Source organism: Chlorocebus sabaeus, chromosome 8, assembly GCF_047675955.1.
Source record: "Chlorocebus sabaeus isolate Y175 chromosome 8, mChlSab1.0.hap1, whole genome shotgun sequence".
Taxonomy (NCBI): Eukaryota; Metazoa; Chordata; class Mammalia; order Primates; family Cercopithecidae; genus Chlorocebus; species Chlorocebus sabaeus.
Window position 1 is genome coordinate 42,120,481 of NC_132911.1, and position 19,845 is coordinate 42,140,325.

General features: G+C 46.9%; 1 protein-coding gene across 3 annotated transcripts in view; it reads left to right on the plus strand.

The window, feature by feature from the left end:
- IKBKB (inhibitor of nuclear factor kappa B kinase subunit beta) overlaps positions 1-19,845 on the plus strand; it is a 58,686-nt gene extending 38,841 nt beyond the window's left edge. For all 3 annotated transcript variants that reach the window (XM_007962323.3, XM_007962326.3, XM_037983533.2), the window contains 14 exons: positions 2,302-2,409; positions 4,178-4,307; positions 4,678-4,872; positions 5,652-5,766; positions 6,560-6,683; positions 7,282-7,433; positions 7,594-7,655; positions 8,739-8,848; positions 9,905-9,954; positions 10,062-10,161; positions 10,360-10,507; positions 13,988-14,115; positions 16,505-16,595; positions 18,320-19,845. In XM_007962323.3, coding sequence (XP_007960514.1) covers positions 2,302-2,409; positions 4,178-4,307; positions 4,678-4,872; positions 5,652-5,766; positions 6,560-6,683; positions 7,282-7,433; positions 7,594-7,655; positions 8,739-8,848; positions 9,905-9,954; positions 10,062-10,161; positions 10,360-10,507; positions 13,988-14,115; positions 16,505-16,595; positions 18,320-18,385 — 1,579 coding nt within the window. In that variant the 3' untranslated portion in view covers positions 18,386-19,845. The remainder of the gene's footprint in view (positions 1-2,301; positions 2,410-4,177; positions 4,308-4,677; positions 4,873-5,651; positions 5,767-6,559; positions 6,684-7,281; positions 7,434-7,593; positions 7,656-8,738; positions 8,849-9,904; positions 9,955-10,061; positions 10,162-10,359; positions 10,508-13,987; positions 14,116-16,504; positions 16,596-18,319) is intronic.

The following is a 19,845-nucleotide window of genomic DNA, read 5'->3' on the forward strand; positions in this document are numbered from 1 at the left end:
TTCTGGAATATTGAGGAATTTGTTCATTAATTTATAGTCACACTTTATAGTGTACGCATTATAAAAATCGCTTTAAATTACATGTACATCTATAGTTTTTGTTTTTGTTTTTGTTTTTGTTTTTGAGACAAAATCTCACTCTGTTGCCCAGGCTGGAGTGTAGTGGCATGATCTGGGCTCACTGCACATCTATAGTGGTTTTAACTAAAGGAATTATTGCATTTCTTCTGGTCACTTGTTGAGCATTTCTCTTATTTATGACAAGATGAGTTAAAATCCATTAGAACTAGAAGAGCAGGTGCTTTTTGAAAATACATTCCTAATGGCCCAGCATCCTCGTAGGAAATCTGTTGTCTGCAGAGCCATCTTCCTAGAGCTTCTTTTATCAGTGCTGGAGGGCCAGGTGGCCAGTTTCAAGTAGATTTTTCTGAAACCCAATAAGGAGCTGTTTTGTGGACTAATCTAGTTTTTAATGCTTTGGGCAACTTTTAAAAAATTTCACTATCTTGTCTCAGATGGCAGGTAAATAGTGATTTCCAGACAAATGCAATTTGGGCTTTACGATTCTATTATAAAGCCACTTTGAAATACATTTTAGGACAAGCCCAAGCAATAAGCATCTTATTTTGGGTCCTTTTTAAATTTCCCATCAACAACTTAAGTTTTCTAGCAGAGGCTTATTCCACACTTAGATAATTGGAAAGTCTTGGAGCCCCCGACCTACAGCTGTCAGTTTCAGCCCAAGCGGTAAAGCACCAGCCTCTGCCATGCTCCGGCTCTTCTAGCTTTCCAGTGTGCTCCTGATAGGCTGGTTCACCACTTGCCAATGAAAATTGTTTGGAGCAAAGCATTTTTTATTTGAATTTCCCAGATGTTTTGAGAATAGTTGGACATTCAGACAGAATAGAAAGAACACCAGACATTGGGTTTGAGCCCCTGATTCTGCTACTCTGTTGCATGACCTTGGACAAATCATTTGATCATCATTTCCTTTGGTCCAAATTGGGGGACTAAAAATAATGTCTGCCACATGGGCCTGTCATGGCCTTAAGTGAATAAATGATCTGTGTCAGAATACTTGGTTATCTATGAAGTATTATTCAGACTACTCTTCTTATTACCAAGATTTGAAGCCAGTTACATGTAGATTATTTTTATTGGCCAGGCACTGTGGCTTACCCCTATAATCCTAACACTCTGGGAGGCCAAAGTGGGTGGATTGCTTGAGTCCAGGAGTTTCAGACTAGCCTAGGCAACATGGCGAAACCCCATCTCTACAAAAAATACAGAAATTAACTGGGTGTGGTGGTGCACACCTGTAGTCCCAGCTATTTAGGAGGCTGAGGAGGGATGATTGCTTGAGCCTACAAGGTTGAGGCTGCAGTAAGCTGTGATTGTGCCACTGCATTCCAGCATGGGTGACAGAAAAAAAAATTATTTTTACCTTCAAATACTACTTCAGATACCCCAAGAAGTTCCCTAAGTTGGGAAATGTATAAGTTCATTTATCCTTAGAAACAGTATTTAGCTGTGTACATTTAGAGGGAAGTATCTATGTGTGTGCGTAGGTTTTGCATATTTTATGTAAATGTTGTATGCATACTGTAATCTAGGTTTGGAAGTCCCAGTTTTAACCTCTGTCAAAATACAAGAGTGTGTAGTAGATGAAACAAAAGATAGAGCAAATGAGAAGGAAAAACCAAGGATGAGATAAGGAGGCAATAGTACTGTCTGCAGAACTCTGGGCACAAGATAGTCAGTGACTCTGCTAAAGGTTGCTTTTCAAAAACTCATTCAGGCAGTCCTGACCAGTCTTAAACTCTCAAAGAATCCGCCTGACTCAATGTGAATGAAAAGATTGGGGCTATAAATCTCCTGTATAGCTGTAAACTGATATTATAAATGTAAAGTGGCTCTTGAGTGCTAAGTGTCATAGGGATGTGTATAACTGTATATTTCATTGACATCCCAGTCAACAATTGACTGCATAGATGACAGTGGTCTCATTAGATTATAATACTGTATTTTTGCTGTACCTTTTCTGGGTTTAGATATGTTTAGATACACGAATATTTATCATTGTGTTACCCTGGCCTACAGTATTCAGTACCGGAGCATGCTGTACAGGTTTGTAGCCTAGGAGCAATAGGAAGTACTATATAGCCTAGGTGTGTAGTAGGCTAAACCATCTAGGTTTGTGTTCGGTTCACACAAGGACTAAATCACCTAATGATGAATTTCTTAGAATGTGTCCCTGTCATAGCAACGTGTGACTGCACCTAACAAGATTCATATTTGCAGGCATTCGAAAGTCCGGCAGAAGAGTGAGGTGGATATTGTTGTCAGCGAAGACTTGAATGGAACTGTGAAGTTTTCAAGCTCTTTACCCTACCCCAATAATCTTAACAGGTAAGGCACAGCAGCATTACATGAATACATATTTTTCTTCCCTTTTTTAGAAATACAAGTCTGGACTGGGCGTGGTGGCTCACACTTGTAATCCTAACACTTTGGGAGGCCGAGGTGGGTGGATCACCTGAGGTCAGGAGTTCAAGACCAGCCTGGCCAACATGGTGAAAACCCATCTCTACTAAAAATGCAAAAATTAGGAGTGGTGGCACGCGCCTGTAATCCCAGCTACTCAGGAGGCTGAGGCAGGAGAATCACTTGAACCCGGGAGGCAAAGGTTGCAGTGAGCTGAGATTGCACCATTGCACTCCAGCCTGGGTGACAGAGTGAGACTCCATCTCAAAAAAAAAAAAAAAAAGAAATTCAAGTCTGAAGTGACATCTGATAACTTTTAAACAGGTTATCAGAATATCGTCCTGTGAGTAAGAAATTGACATAGTCCTTCTTAATCTTAAATCTAGAATGGGTTTCCTTCCCTCATCTCCCTAGAAATCATCTCTTATTCTAAGTTCACATAACAATTTATCTGTGCCTCTTATTACCCTTAATAGCCTCTACCTTGTATCACATTTGGTTTTGCATAGGGTTTGTCTCTGATTCAACAGCAGTCCTTTTAAGGGCAGGGAATTATACCTTATTTCTCTTTCCACCCCTCATGTGGCCCAATTCTGTGTCACAGTCAACAAATAAATCTTTGTCATTTGAATGGCATTACAATCCAGTCTCAGAGCCAGAATCTAAACAATTAATAATATTGTGTAATTGTACAGAATTGGGTAACAGTGCAAAAGAAAGCTACGAGGCAGTCACACATAATTGAGTGGCATGGATAATGATTACCATATTTAAAGGGTGGAAGAGAAGATTGGATGGACTAGTGCTATAAGGAATGACATGGGATAAGCTAGAACTTTTTGGAAGGGTCTAGACAGATGTGCAGGACGTGGACAGATGAAGAGGAAGGAGGAAGGAAATTCTCAGGGGAAAGATTAAAGTGAGCAAGGCACGTTTGGGAGGTGGTGGGTAGCTGTCTTGGCCTCAGGAAAGGGTTTGAGTGCTCACAGGATGCAGGCTCTGCAGGGCCAGGGGAAGGAGCTTGGAGTTTGTCATGTGAACCACTACATCTGGCAGCGTGGGATCTAGATTCTGTAGGGGTCACCTGAGCTAGGATGTGCCTATAAAGTGTATTTTAAAAACCTCATGGGTCATTCTTTTTCTTTCTTTTTTTTTTTTTTTTTGCAGACAGTCTCCCTCTGTCACCCAGGGTAGGGTGCAGTGTGGCACAATCTCGGCTCACTGCAACCTTTGCCTCCCAGGTTCAACTGATTCTCCTGCCTCAGCCTCCTGAGTAGCTGGGATTACAGGCACGCACCACCATGCCCGGCTGATTTTTGTATTTTTAGTCGAGATGGGGTTTCACCATGTTGGCCAGGCTGGTCTCAAACTCCTGACCTCAAGTGATCCACCTGCCTTGGCCTCCCAAAGTGCTGGGATTACAGGCATGAGCCACTGGGCCTGGCCTTCATGGGTCATTCTTATGCAGCCATTTGGAGGTCAGGAATCTCTGATTTCAGTGTATTTTAGAATTGAGGAGAGAGGTGTGAACACCTGAATAATTGATTGGAAATGTCTATACTGTTTCTGATAAACCCATTTTCATTTTCGATCACCATCTGTTGGCTGCCGTCTGTGCATATACTGGGAGACACACACTGCAGCCCAACATTGGCTGGAAGTGTCTCCTCACACACTCTGCTCCTCTCCACAGCGTCCTGGCTGAGCGACTGGAGAAGTGGCTGCAACTGATGCTGATGTGGCATCCCCGACAGAGGGGCACAGATCCCACGTATGGGCCCAATGGCTGCTTCAAGGCCCTGGATGACATCTTAAACTTAAAGGTGAGCATGGAGCCAAGTTAGCCCTGAGGCAAAAGCTGGGGTCCCCAGCGGAGCATGCACTTCTTAGGATAGAGCAGGGGATGGGGCCAGCTGACCTAGTGAGAAAATTTAGGCTCCTGCATCAGTCTTTCTGCATAAGTAAAGAAAGGACAGTTGTGCTACTTGACATTGGCTATGAGGTCATAGCCACAGACAGGATTATGAAAGACGAAAATATGCGAAACATGGCACCTGACCTCCCTCCGTCAAGCCAGGCCGTTGCTTTGTGTGGTTGGGAAATGTTGGGAGTAGCAGAGAGATGACCTAGGCAAATAGATGCGCATCTCCTTGAAGAAATTAGTTTTCCAGTAACATCTGGGTTGTGTTGCAGCTGGTTCATATCTTGAACATGGTCACAGGCACCATCCACACCTACCCTGTGACAGAGGACGAGAGTCTGCAGAGCTTGAAGGCCAGAATCCAGCAGGACACGGGCATCCCAGAGGAGGACCAGGAGCTGCTGCAGGAAGCGGGCCTGGCGTTGATTCCCGATAAACCTGCCACTCAGTGTATTTCAGATGGCAAGGTAAGCCCTGGCTTCGTACACACCACCCTGTTTCCCTTGGCTGTGCCTCTTGGGAAACTCAACACACCTTCAGATTTCACTTCCGCTTTGTCATGTAGTCTGTTTATCATACAGTGTGGATACCTGCCTGGTGTTTAAGTTGGAGTATGGTGTCCTTTGTGTGGCCTGATAGGAAACACAAATCTCCTTGCTGGACTTGTTACTTCCAGACCCTCCAAGACCGTTCTCTTGCCTTTATTGCAAAAAATGATGCGGTAGCACTCGAATCGCTCAAGTTGCCAGCTTGGCCCTCTTCCAAGTATACTTTAAAAAAAAAAAAAAAAAGATGCTGCACTGTCTTGAGTCAACTGAAACTATTTATGATGGCCTCTGTGTACAGAACTGTGAAACTATTTATGATGGCCTCTGTGTTAGGCACCTGTGTTAACTATAGCTGTGTAAGACATGGCCTCTGCTCAAAAAGAGCTTCTCACCTGACTTGTGGAGATAAAGTTATCATATGAGAAATAATCATTGCATAGGGAAGTATATAGTGAATTTCTGAACTTCACTGGGATGACAGTAAAATAGAATGTAATAAGTTTGTAAATAAGGAGTGTGTTCCAACAGTAAGTGTAGGCTGGAAACGTTGGGAGAAAGACTTCATGTATGCTTCGTACTTGCTGGCTGAAGATGATGCTCTTGCCAAACAGTGGGGAAAGCTCTGGAACCTCTTCATTATTAGTTAGAAAAGAGAGGATTGGATCCACAAGATTCATTTTGTTCTTGTCCCTTTGCAGTTAAATGAGGGCCGCACATTGGACATGGATCTTGTTTTTCTCTTTGACAACAGTAAAATCACCTATGAGACTCAGATCTCCCCACGGCCCCAACCTGAAAGTGTCAGCTGTATCCGTAAGAATTTGTTTTGTTTTGTTTTTCTAAATAATCAGTTATAATATGTGGGACAAGGCAGGGGAGGGAGACTGGACTAAGGAAGGGGGAGCCACATGAAGGAAATTAGTATCGCCAGTCCTCAGGGCAGCCTTCCTTATTTAGGACCTGCAAAGAGTAGCCAGGCAAGAGACAGTACAGGAAACCATTAGTGAATTTCAACCTTCTAGGCTGGGCATGGTGGCTCACGCCTGTAATCCCAGGACTTTGGGAGGCTGAGGCAGGAGGATCGCTTGAGCCCAGGAGTTCAAGACCAGCCTGGGTAATATAGTAAGATCTCATCTCTACAAAAAATTTAGAAATTAGCCAGATGTTGTGGTGCATGCCTGTAGTCCAGCTATTCAGGAGGCTGAGGCAGAAGGATCACTTGAGCCTGAGAATTCAAGGCTGCAGTGAGTCATGATCACTCCCACTGCATGCCAGCCTGGGTGACAAGAGTGAGACCTTGTCTCTTAAAAAAAAAAAAAAAAAAAAAAAAATTTCTGTTGAAAATATGTGACCCTATATACATATGTGTCCAAATGGTTCATAAAGTGTTTCTTCAAATCAACAGCTACTTATTGACCACTGGTACATGCTGTTGGTACAAATACATGTATGTGACAGTAACCAGGCAGAACACCCTCCAAAGTTACATGATGCTATAGTAGGTATAAAACGTGAAAGTGCCAGCAGTGTTGAAGGCAGGATGTGGTTAATTGTAGGAGAGTTATTGTGGTTATTTTTTGACAATTGCCTCTGTCTTTGTCTCCAGTTCAAGAGCCCAAGAGGAACCTCGCCTTCTTCCAGCTGAGGAAGGTGTGGGGCCAGGTCTGGCACAGCATCCAGACCCTAAAGGAGGATTGCAACCGGCTGCAGCAGGGACAGCGAGCCGCCATGTAGTGTGCCAGGCTTTTTTTTAAAAACTTAATTTATTTAAGATTGCTTGGTGGCTTTGGCCACAGGGAGGTGGCTGAGGCAGCGACCCAGAAGCAACTGTTAATGAGCAACAAAAGGGAGACACTGGTTTGGACAGACGGGAAGCAGTTGGGTGGGCTGGACTGAGGCAGGCCCCTTTAGACCTGATGAGGTGAGTGTGGTCGGCCCAGGGCAAGGAGTATGGAACTGAGGCTGGGCTGGCCGAGCTGTGGATGGATTGGGAACCCAGAGGAGCTCACTGCCATGTGGATTAGCAAAACTCCCCTGACTGTGCTGCTGGGGACTTACGGACTCTTTCCCCAGTGTGACTCGTTTGCCAACATTATTGGCCTTTTGTGTCTTCCTTTGCCTGATGCCAAGTTTGGTGCAGAACCTCAGGCATTGCTGAGGGCGAGGAAATTGTGCTTGGGTTATAAGTGGCTGCTATAATAATAGTGATGATGATGACAATTATAGCAGGGACCTCCCTTGACATTTGAGGGGGTTTTGTTATTGTGCAGGAAATGGAATTTGGATCCCAGAGATGCTCCTAGACTCTGTTCCTTGTGGTCCCTGCAGGATGAATCTCCTCCGGAACAACAGCTGCCTCTCCAAGATGAAGAATTCCATGGCTTCCATGTCTCAGCAGCTCAAAGCCAAGTTGGATTTCTTCAAAACCAGCATCCAGATTGACCTGGAGAAGTACAGCGAGCAAACTGAGTTTGGGATCAGTGAGTGTGCAATTTGCAATGAGTTTAAAGACACCATTTTTTTTTTCTTTTTCTAAGGTTTCTTTTGTCCTATTATAATTGAGTTGCTTATTTCTGTTTCAGTTTTGTGGTGTTTTTATTTTGTTTTGTTTTGTTTTTCCTTCTCAATTTTTTTTTTCAGCATCAGATAAACTGCTGCTGGCCTGGAGGGAAATGGAGCAGGCCGTGGAGCTCTGTGGGCGGGTAGGAGACTCATTTGGGGTTTCTAAACTTACCGAGGGGGTGAGGTTTTGCTCCTACTTTTCACTTTCTCATCAAACACTGGGTCGATCTCTATCAAAAATCAGGTGTTCCTCACCATGCTTTGAACTTGACTGGACCAGCTGGAAAGAGGCTAAGAGTAGCCAGTAAAGGGAGCCCCTCTGTGGCCAAATGCAAGAGCTGCGTGAATGGATGGCGATGGTCCAGATTTAAATAAGAAGCAAGTGTTAGGTTCCCTTGGGGAAAAGCCGAGACCATTTCCTGTTAGGAAGGGCATTGGATGGATGATCAACACGCCCTCTTGTTGAAGGTTTTTGACTAATTTTGTTGGGACGCTAAATCCATAGGAAATAAAAGGTCCAGGCAGAAAGTCTCAGGACAACGTGAATCAGATGTCACCAAAAAACGTTAATTATGAAGGCAAAGGAAATACGTGTGACTAAATGAACGTCACATGAACTGAAGATTGAAGTCAGGCTCTGGGGCTTTTTCCTGGACGAATCCTCTGTTTTCCCCTGTGTGCTTGGGCAAGGATCTTCCCCTGTGTCTCAGTATCGCTTTTTATCAATCAGTACTGATGGGGTGTATGTGTGTTTCATGGTGAATATTAACCATAGAAGGGGTGAGTGCTCCTCCCCATCTTGAGACTCATAATCTATGAAATAAAGCAGTCTGGGCCTCCCTGCCCAGTAGCATCGGGATAGACAGATGAAGAGAAGAGAAAGTGATGTGCCTTGGGCATCTTCTGTGTGCCAGGCACCATGCCAGAGGCCTTAAGTACTTCATCGTACTTCACTCTTCAAATAGACCTGTTAGAAGCCTATTTTATGCAAAAGGAAACTGCAGCTGGGGGTAAGTAACTTGCCAAGGGGTCACATAGCTAGAAAGTGGTGGACCCTAGATGCAAGCGCAACCATTCTGACCCCACAGTCCACATTCCTTTGAGCCAGTCCATTGAGAGTCCTCAGGCAATGTGGAGGGTCCCCGGGTCTCGCTCCTCCTCAGATCTTGCATCTCAGCATGCTCCTACCACATCAGTTGACATTAGCACAGCTTTTCCATTAGGAGAACGAAGTGAAACTCCTGGTAGAACGGATGATGGCTCTGCAGACGGACATCGTGGACTTACAGAGGAGCCCCATGGGCCGGAAGCAGGGGGGAACATTGGACGACCTGTGAGTACTGACTGGGGGGCCCCTCTGTGCCTAGCACATACAGATAACCCTGGAGCTTCGGTGTGTGTGTCCAGGGCACCCTCAGTGGCTATGTGGGACCATTCTCTAGAGCATGCTCCCCTGTGGGGTCACCTCCAGCAAATCATCACTGAGCCTCAGTTTCCAAATCTGTTCAGCGGCAAGAAAAGCAGTCTTACCTCACGAAGTTGTAAGGATGAATTCAGGTAACGCATTTGAGACGGAGGCCATAATCTGTAAAGGCTCTAAAATGCAAGCAGCCTCTACCCCTGTATCAGACTCTCCTGATTTGTCCCACCCACCCTGACCCAGGCATAGCTCAGAACAGAAAGTAAGATAGAGAAGGAAGAACCTGACAAGGGGGAATTCGGACCTGGAAACCGTTCGTTTGAGTCTTTGTCAGGTATTTGGCATTGACTCCAGGAGGGGAGGAGGGGTCTAGGCAGATCACTCTTACCTGAAGGAGATCACATGTGCTCCTGGCGTGCAGATGGAGGGAACCGGGCAGGCCGGGTTAGCCTCTTGAGGGCTGTGTCACCGTGAGCTCAGCAGTGTTCCCTGATTCTCTTACTAGGATTCTTAGGACGGGAGCTCCAAATGTCAGAACTTTGATTCTGTCTTTTCTCTAATCAACCCTTTATTCTCCTCTAGTTCTTTTATTTGTATTTGTATTATTTAAGAGACAGGGTCTTGCCCTGTTGCCCAGGCAGGAATGCAGTGGCACAATCATAGCTCACTGCAGCCTTGACCTCCCAGGCTCATGCAGTCCTCCCACCTCAGCCTCCCAGGTAACTGGGACTACAGGCGCATGCCACCGTGCTCAGCTAATTTAAAAATATATATATATTTTTGGCTGGGCACAGTGGCTCACACCTGTAATCTCAGCACTTTGGGAGGCCAACGTAAGAAGATTGCTTGTGAGCCGAGAAGTTCGAGACCAGCCTGGGCAATGTGGTGAAACTCTATCTCTACCCAAAAAATATAAAAATTAGCCGTATTTGACCTCAAATCTAGACAGAACTTCTTTGTATATTTTAGAGAGGAGCAAGCAAGGGAGCTGTACAGGAGACTAAGGGAAAAGCCTCGAGGTAAGTGGGGTTCTGTGTCTGCCTTGGGCTTCTCCTTATCTCATTTATGGGGCATCACCACTCTCTGCTGGCTTCCTTGAGGAACTATGCTACCCTCCCCTCTCCAGACCAGCGAACTGAGGGTGACAGTCAGGAAATGGTACGGCTGCTGCTTCAGGCAATTCAGAGCTTCGAGAAGAAAGTGCGAGTGATCTATACACAGCTCAGGTATGAGCCGCGACCTTCCTACTCTGGAGGAAGGACTGGGAGATGCAGGCTGGGTGTGAGGCCACCTTCCTCCCTCCTCTCTGATTCACTGGACCTCATGAAGAGACTTTCTGCAGCTGCTGACTGGATGCACAGCTGCCATGGGTTCTGTTTTCTCCAGCCCAAATGCCATTAGTTTGTCATGTTTATTCTTTGCAGTAAAACTGTGGTTTGCAAGCAGAAGGCGCTGGAACTGTTGCCCAAGGTGGAAGAGGTGGTGAGCTTAATGAATGAGGATGAGAAGACTGTTGTCCGGCTGCAGGAGAAGCGGCAGAAGGAGCTCTGGAATCTCCTGAAGATTGCTTGTGTGAGTGAGTGCTGTGGCCCCAGGCCCTTGGCCCATCAGCCTCCTGTGCCTTTCTGCCTCTGTGTACTGCCGCCATTCCACACGGGACGCCATAGAGCCACCAGCAGTCCACTCGGCTGCTGCTCAGGTTTCACTTCGCTGTTATTTGACTTGGTGTGAGCAGGGAGGTCAGAGGAAGGGCCTGTGCTAATCATTTTCATTCATCTGTGTATTACTTTCCTATGGCTACTGTAAAGATTAGCACAAACCGAGGGGCTAAAACAACAGAAATTTGGGCTAGGCACGGTGACTCATGCCTGTAACCCCAGCAATTTGGGGAGGCCAAAGTGGGAGGATTGCTTGAGCCCAGGAGTTCAAGGCTGCAGTGAGCTGTGATTATGCCACTGCCCTCCAACCTAGGCAACAGAGCTGTCTCTACTAAAAACAAAAACAAATGTGTTATCTGAGCTCTAGAGCCCAGAAGTCCCATGTGAGCAGGGTTGAGCTCCCTCTGAGGGCTCTTGGGGAGGGACCGTCCTTGCTTCTTCCAGCTCCCGGTGGCTCCAGGTGTTCTTTGGTGTGTGACTCCAGTCTCTGTTTCTGTCTTCGTGTGACCCCTGTGTCCCTTATCTGGGTGACTCTTACAAGAACACTTGTCATTGGATTTGGGTCCCACCCAAATAGCCCAGAGTGATGTCATCTCAGGATCTCTAAGGACATTTTCTCCAAGTACTATCACACTCACCTGCTCCAGGAGTTGGGATGTGGGTATATCCTTCTTAGGGCCACCAATTCAGCCCCCATCATGCACAGCAGTGCAACTTGGTTGACCATCATCTGTGTCTGCGCAGCCCTCAGTGCCATAAGCCAGGCTTTCTGTGCACACCATCTTAACGTAGCTGTGAGTCCACGGAATGCCACACAGTGGGGAAATGGGAAACAAAACAGCCAAGAACTAAGACGGGCAGACCTGGCCGTGTCATGGGAGCCAGAGCTGCTGGGAGTGCAAGCCCCATTGTGAAAGGCTGCAGAGAAGGTGACATGAATGGAAGAGTGATTTAGGCATCAGTTGCCTTTAAGAGCAAAGGGAAGGAGACAGGGAGATCATTGCTCATGGTGGAAGCAGGAGGTAGTGCATTAGGAGATTCTCATTGTCAAAGGCAGAGGGGACAATCCACACACAGTGCAGAGAACAGAGGGGCTGTGGTCACGTGCCAGAGCACTGGGCATGCCTTGGGAGTGGGAGTGACACATCCTCCTGTAAGAAGAGAGGAAAGGGAGAAAGCAGGATGACAAGGTAGAGAGGATCTGAAGAGGAGAGGGAGGTGCAGGTGTGCACAGGTGATAGCCCGATGTGCCATCTATATCCATTGAGCATTTATTGAGTGCTAACTGTATGCCCAGCAAGACACACAGGTGAGAAGGCATGGCACCTGTTCCAAGGAGGGCCTGATCCTTTGAGGGGCACAGATAGAGGCAGGAGTAAGAGCCGTTCAGGGCAGGAAGGGCTAGGAAGCAGCTCCAGGAGGCATGAGCTGCAGTTTCCATGCACAGGGGGAGCTCTAGTTTGTCTTAGAGGAGAGGGAGCAACAAGAAGGTTCACAAGGAGCTGTTCCAGCTGAAGAGTGAGGCTGTTCCAGGACAGAGACGTTGCTTTATCAAAGGCAGAGAGCCTGGGGAGTCAGTGTGTTCCGAGTGGGGACAGGCTGGTGTGTGTGGGGAAGGCTACGATGGAGGATGAAGCTGCTAAGGTAGGCAAGGGTGAGCTTACGTGGGCCACACTTTGCTTTCTTTTTTTTTTTTTTTTTTTTTTTGAGACAACGTCTTGTTCTGTCTCCCATGCTGAAGTGCAGCTGTGCAATCTCAATTCACTGCAACCTCCACCTCTCAGGTTCAAGTGATTCTCCTGCCTCAGCCTCCCAAGTAGCTGGGACTATAGGCTCATCCCACCACACCTGGCTAATTTTTGTATTTTTAGTAGAGATGGGGTTTCACCGTGTTGGCCAGGCTGGTCTCGAACTCCTGGCCTCAAGAGATCCACCTGCCTTGGCCTCCCAAAGTGCTGGGATTAATGGCATGAGCTACTGCGCCTGGCCCATGTCCATTTTCAAAGCACACAGGACACATCGCAGTATCTGTCTTTTCCCTTGATATTAAAGGAATTGAGTGTGGGGATATGATCACATCTGGGATTTGGGGAAGTCCCTCTTCAGGCAGCTGGAGAATCTGAGCCCTTGGCCATCCTTAGCACTGAGAAGGGCCCCTCAGCAGGGCTGGAGTTGAGCTGCCCCTGTGCAGCACAGCACGGGGCGGGGCAGGAGCTGGGGCAGGGCCTGGCAGGGAGGGAGCCAGGCAGCGCAGGAGCCATCCCCTGCCGCACTTTCGGTCAAGGGCAGAAGCACAGGAGTCAATGCTGGGCCTCTCCCAGGCACGGTCAGCAGGGAAGGTGCAGCAGGAGGACCAGGAATGGAGGCTTGGGCGCTTGCATGGCTCCTTGACTTGTGGGCCTTGAGGTTTCGCTAGAGGGGAGGATGTGGAGCCAGGAGGGTTCCACGGCCTGAGGGACATGTGAAGGGATGAAGGACTGCAGGCCGCAGTGAGTGCCAGGAGCAGGGGTTGGGGGACTACACAGGTGGGTTGGGGACCATGCAGGGCAGAGATCAGTGGAGGGGTGACCTGAAGGTTGGCCGGCGGTCGTGGGCTGTGAGCTGAGGAGGCTCAGGTAGCTGGAACAGGAGCCCCTCCTTGACCCTTTGGGCTGGGAGGAGCAGTGGCTGCAGCCCCTTCGGCATCAGTGCATCCTGGTTTCTTCTCAGCCAGGTCATAGAGGATATGAGCCACAGGAACTCCCATAGCCTTTGTGTGTGTGTCTGTCTTCTACCTGGAAGAGTAAAAATACTTTCCTGTTCTTTTCTTGTAAACGTTCATTAAGGGGCCGGATGCAGTGGATCATGAATCCTAGAACTTTGGGAGGCTGAGGCAGATCACCTGAGGTCAGGAGTTTGAGACCAGCCTGGTCAATATGGTGAAACACTGTCTCTACTAAAAATACAAAAATTAGCTAGGTGTAGTGGCACATGCCTGTAGTCCCAGCTACTTGGGAGGCTGAGGCAGGAGAATTGCTTGAACCCAGGAGGTGGAGGTTACAGTGAGCCAAGATCGCTCATTGCACTCCACCTGGGTGACAGAGCGATACTCTCAATCATTATCAATCAATCAAGCAATAAAGCCGATGAAAATTTAAAAACCTGCAATAAATGTAGGCACCCAGGTCTCCTTAAATTTAGAATCCTTTCCTCAAAAGTCCCCCTGTTGATACAGAAACACTTTTGAAGTCAGATGTGAAGCACCAGCTGCCCCCCAGGTAGGGGTGCCGACTGGTAGGCTGTAGGGTTAGCTCTGGCATCTGGCAGTCAGTTGTCTCCTGAGAAAATACTGTGGTGGGAATGCAAAATGTGATTCGTCACTTGGCTCCTAATTTCTTTTGATTTTGTCCCCTAGAGCAAGGTCCGTGGTCCTGTCAGTGGAAGCCCGGATAGCATGAATGCCTCTCGACTTAGCCAGCCTGGGCAGCTGATGTCTCAGCCCTCCACGGCTTCCAACAGCTTACCCGAACCAGCCAAGAAGAGGTAGGTCCCCGTTAGCAGCGCCAAGTGTGACCGTCGAGGGCACGTCAGGAGATTGGGGATGGAGGCGTTTGTTACTGGTATATATCTGTCCAATGATATCAGTACCTCTCTGGATGTTTGTTGCATCTGCTAGGTCCTGTGGGGACAAAAGTGTTACATGTTTTGCTCTCATAGTCCCTTGAAACTTACTAACTAGTTTCTTTGTCCAAGGCTTGGATGACTAACTGCTTAATGAGAACATTGGAAATGCTGGTCGGGCACGTGCTGCTACCTTTTATCCATAGGAAGCCACATTCCCTTCAGGGAGGTCCACTTCATCTCCCCTGAGCCATCTGCCCCCACTCACCCTACCACTCCCTTGAGTTGCTGAGTCACCACCCTCCTTCTGGTGCCACTGACCTTTCCGTTCTTCCCGTCCTCTGCCTCCTCTTGCCTGAACCATGGCGGCAGGGCTTTCTCCCTCCTGCCTCCTGCCTCCTGCCTTTCTGCTGCCAAGCCCTGTGTGGTTGAATTAATCTTCACAAAATACCACTCTGACCAAGGTATTCCTTGGTCAGCCATGAATAACAGCTTCCCCCTCCGTTATAGACGCTCAGGTCTGAGCTTTCTTCAGGTCTCATCTGGGCCAGTAGCACAGTATCAAATTCTCAGGTCCTGCCAGAGACCTCACTTGGGAGCTCAGGGTTGGGGCCCAGCAGTCTGTGTCTAGCAGCCCTCCGCCCATTCTCCAGCACACTGCAGGCCACCTCTGTTCCCATGGTCATCTCTTCCTGTGGTTTGTTTTGTTTGACACTTTCTGTGTGCAGGGCTCTATGGGTTTCTGCAGGAACTAATCTCTAGGCATGGGAAACACTGATGATTGCCTGGGGCAGGGGAGGAGGATGGGAGTGACTGATAATGCAAGGTTTCTTCTGAGGATGAAGAAAACATTCTGAAACTAGACATGGTGATGGTTGCACAACTCTGTAATATGCGAAAACCCTCGAATTGTACACTTTAAATGGGTGAGCTTTATGGTATGTAAATTATATCTCAATACAGTCTGCTTTGAAGAATCTTCTTCTTGTCCTTGGGGACTTTGTAGCCTATTTTGATATTTATGTGACCTTGGATACTTAATTTTCTCTTGGCCGTATGGCACATTCTTATAATCCTAGCACTTTGGGAGGCCAAGGCAGGAGGTTTGCAGGAGTTTGAGGCAAGCCTGGGTAACATAGTGAGACTGTTTCTCTTTTTTTTTTTGAGACGGAGTTTCGCTCTTGTTGCCCAGGCTGGAGTGCAATGGCGCGATCTCAGCTCACCTCAAACTCAGCCTCCTGGGTTCACGCGATTCTCCTGCCTCAGCCTCCTGAGTAGCTGGCATTACAGGCATGAGCCACCAGGCCTTGCTAAATTTGTGTTTTTATTAGAGACAGAGTTTCTCTAGCCTGTTGGTCTGGCTGGTCTTAAACTCCCGACCTCAGGTGATCCGTCCGCCTCAGTCTCCCAAAGTGCTGGGATTACAGGCATGAGCCACCGCATCTGGCCCTTTTTTTTTGTTAAATAAAAAGTACTTCCCCAACCTCTCATGAGCTCCTGGAGTATAGTAGCTAGGCCAGGAGCCTCTTCCATTCCCTTCTGGGGCAGGCACTGAGCCTTTAGCCTAGCTAGAGGCCCTGTAGCTGAGGTTTGGCAAAAATGTACTCTGAGCTCCTGCCATCAGATTGTCACATTTTGCAGAGTGAGAGGAGTTCCGGGGCACCGTCTTCCCTTATGTGGCTTATTCCCTTCAATGATGTCCTCAAAGCTCTAGAAAGGTAGACCTGGGTATATAGGATGTCTCTTGTCTCCCCACAGCATAGAGCTGAGGTTAGAAAAAGATGTTTTATTACATGCTGCTCTTTCTCAATGTGGCCCAATCCTCAGAGGAAACATGGGTTTCTTATTATAGAAAAGAGAGAGATCAGATTAGATGAAACCAAATCCCAGAACTGCTTTTCAACAGATTCCAAGGAACTATGGAACCCTGATAAATTGGTTGGCCCTTTTTTTTTTTTTTGTCTACTTCAGAAATTGGAAAACAGGTGATTTGGAGAATATCTTTAGATTTTGGCAGTTTGAGAATTAAATTCAGCTATCTAGTAAGTCAGAAAGCAGAAAGAGCTCTTTTTACTTCTGACTTTTTATGGAGATCTGTTTGCCTTTTTGGCAGTAATGCTCATGTGTGGAAAGTGCATAACAAGATGAAAGTATTAGTCAATGGGTTGGTGTTTTAAGACACTCAGGATCAAAATAATTGTTACTTCATTTAAAAAGTATTATCAAAACTCTTTAGCATATTTTAAAATAGCAGTGTTAGCTCTGATAACTAATAATGATCGCTTTCTAATAATTTGATCATTTTCTTTAGTGAAGAACTGGTGGCCGAAGCACATAACCTGTGCACCCTGCTAGAAAATGCCATACAGGACACCGTGAGGGAGCAAGACCAGAGTTTCACGGTAACAGCCTGTGTGAGCCCCCTGCGATTCCATGTCCTTTCATTCTATAGCAAAAGAGAAAAGAAAATGGAAATGCAATCTGGCATTATCCCCAACCTCAGTGTTTGTTTGTTTGTTTGTTTGTTTATGACAGGGTCTTTCCCCATCACCCAGGCTGGAGTGCAGTGGCATGATCTTGGCTCACTGCAACCTCCGCTTCCCGGGTTCAAGTGATTCTCATGCCTCAGCCTCCTGAGTAGCTGGGACTATAGGCATGCATCACCACACCCAGCTGATTTTTTCAGTGTATATTTATAATTTTCCAGTACACATTTTTTATTATTCATAATAATAGTGATGACTAACAATTATTGAAGGCTTACAACTACATATATGCATTATCTTATTTAATCCTTGCAACACTTAATTCTTATGATGAGGAGGAAGGTAGCATTATTCCCAGAAGCCTGTCCCCACCTGCACCGTTGGTACTACTGCTGAGGATTTGTGTGTTGAGTGCTGGGCTGGGAGCGGGAACCAGCCATGGCCATGTCCTCAGGGCCTTGGAGCTTAGCAGTAGGTAGTACTAGTTATGAGACCACTAGTCAAGATATAGGTACATTAAGACAAAGCTTCATTGTTGAGAGAATCCTGCATCATTTGCCTAGATCTTTACATGGTCTTTACCTGCTAATCACTTGCTAACCTCCCCTAACTTTAAGCTTTTCGGAAGAATTGCAGGGGATACTACTGTGAATTGTAGCCTTTGCTGATGTAGTTCATGATGTAGCATGTCCTCCTCCAGTCTGTGGGCATTCTGTATTTCTTGCTGCTGTCTTCCTCCTGGCACAATAATGTTTTGATCAGTTCATTGCTTACTTGCATGTCCGTGGGAGGAAGAGGAAGTCTCATCAGGCCGAGTCACATGGTGAGGCTGGAAATCCATAGCTGAGATTAGCTACCCACAGTGAGCACGAGAGTGAGTGCTGTGAGCCACGGTGGTACTGACATCGCCTTTCTAATTCCCACAGTCACAGAATCTTAAGGACTCTGAGCCAATCCAAAGAAAAGATCCTGTACAGTTTGAATATGTAACTTAGCTCAAGAGTGCCCTGCAGTCACAAAACTTATTAATAAAAGGGTTTGACTTTTTAATTTGTATTTGTTTAATTAATTAATTAATTTTATGCAGCCTGGGTCTTGCTATGTTGCCCAGGCTGGTCTTGAACTCCTGGCCTCAAGCAATCTGCTCGCCTCTGGCTCCCAAAGTGCTGGGACCACAGGCATGAGCCACCATACCTAGCCAATAAAGGGGTTTCAATATATTTCTTTTTATTTTTGTTTGTTGTTTTTTTTTTTGAGATGGAGTCTCGCTCTTTCGCCCAGGCTGGAATGCAATGGTATGATCTCAGCACACTGCAACCCCTGCCTCCCAGGTTCAAGTGATTCTTCTGCCTCAGCCTCCTGAGTAGCTGGGACTATAGGAGCTTGCCACCATGCCAGGCTAATTTTTGTATTTTTAGTAGAAACAGGGTTTCACCATTTTGGCCAGGCTGGTCTCGAACTCCTGACATCATGATCTGCCCACCTTGGCCTCCCAAAGTGTTGGGATTACAGGCGTGAGCCACTGCACCCGGCCGGGTTTCAGTATATTTCTAAATTGTCCTGATTGCCTCCTGAAGAGGAACAATAACCTGAAATGTGTTGGTGGCTGTTGTATTTTTAACATGTCTGTTGACTTTCAGGCCCTAGACTGGAGCTGGTTACAGATGGAAGAAGAAGAGCACAGCTGCCTGGAGCAGGCCTCCTGATGTGGGGGAACTTGACCCCCTGACATGGGGCTGTCCATAGCAGGCCTTGTGCGGTGGGGGGACTCGACCCCCTGATATGTGGCTGCCTGGAGCAGGCCTCCTGACGTGGAGCTGCCTGGCTGCAGCTCTCACATGGCGGTTCCTGCTGCACTGATAGCCCAGCAGTCTCTGGTATCCAGATGGATCTCTCACTTCAGCAGCTGTGACTTTCACCCAGGACCCAGGGCGCAGCCTTCCGCAGGCACTGCCAGCACCTTGTCTGCACACTGGAGGTCCTCCATTACAGAGGCCCAGCGCACGATACCGGCCCCACGAGTGTTCAGGGCTACAGCCACAGCAGCTCCTTCCTCTGCCTTGAGAAAAGTGCTTGGAGTACGGTTTGCCACACATGTGACTGGACAGTGTCCAATTCAAATCTTTCAGGGCAGAGTTGGAGCAGCGCTTGGTGCCAGCCTGTCCTCTCCTGCTCTCCAATGGCCCCACTCCCTGTCCTCTCTCACTTTACAGCTTGTGTTTCTTCTGGATTCAGCTTCTCTTAAACAGACAGTTTAATTATAGTTGTGGCCTGGCCCCATCCTCACTTCCTCTTATTATTTCACTGCTGCTAAAATTGTATTTTTACCTACTGCTCTGGTGGTTGTCCTCTTTTCGGCAAAGTTGGAGTGAGTGCCAAGCTCTCCATCTGTGGTCCTTTCAGCCACAGAGAGACTCACCGTAGTAAGGGTGGGAGAGCAGCTGCCTTATTCTGAGTCCCAAAGATTACTTGGGGGTGATCGTCACAGAGGAGGGACAGAAAGGATATCTGCTGACCGCTGGCCTGCCCACACCATGCCCACGTCTCCGTTCCTGCTCAAGAATGTGTGCGTGTGGCAGTGCTGGGCTGGGGAGTCCCTGTCTCTCACAGCATCTAGCAGTATTAAATGGATTCATTTTAAAAATAGCTTCTATATTTTGTAACATGTCTCAAACACTCATACTGGGTTCCACAATCCACTGTTAGAATACCGATGGTTAGGGTTTCTGAACTACATAATGTATAGTGCCTGGATCATTACTAGTGCCATAACCCTGCTTCTTCAACATTTCACAGAACTTCTCTTTTATATAAAGACAAGAGCATAAAATGAGTTCAGATGATCACAAACAGGTGAGTTTTTTTGGAGAAGAAAGTTGGAGTAGGAGACTTTCACAAGTGGTTTCCATGGAGATAGAATGAAGCGTTCTTTGGTCAAGTAAGTTTAGGGAATGATTAATGTTTCACTTGCTTTATGGAGATTCACACTATGCACTGGGAAAGTATCTGAAAAGACTTAAAATAAAGAAACCCGCTTAACTTTGTGTAAAAACACTGTTTATCAATGTCATTTGGCTATAGAAACATTTTCTCCTGCTGATTGTGTGTGTGAAACATGTATTAACATTCCAATGAAGTAGCATTTAATAAAGCACGATTTTGGAAA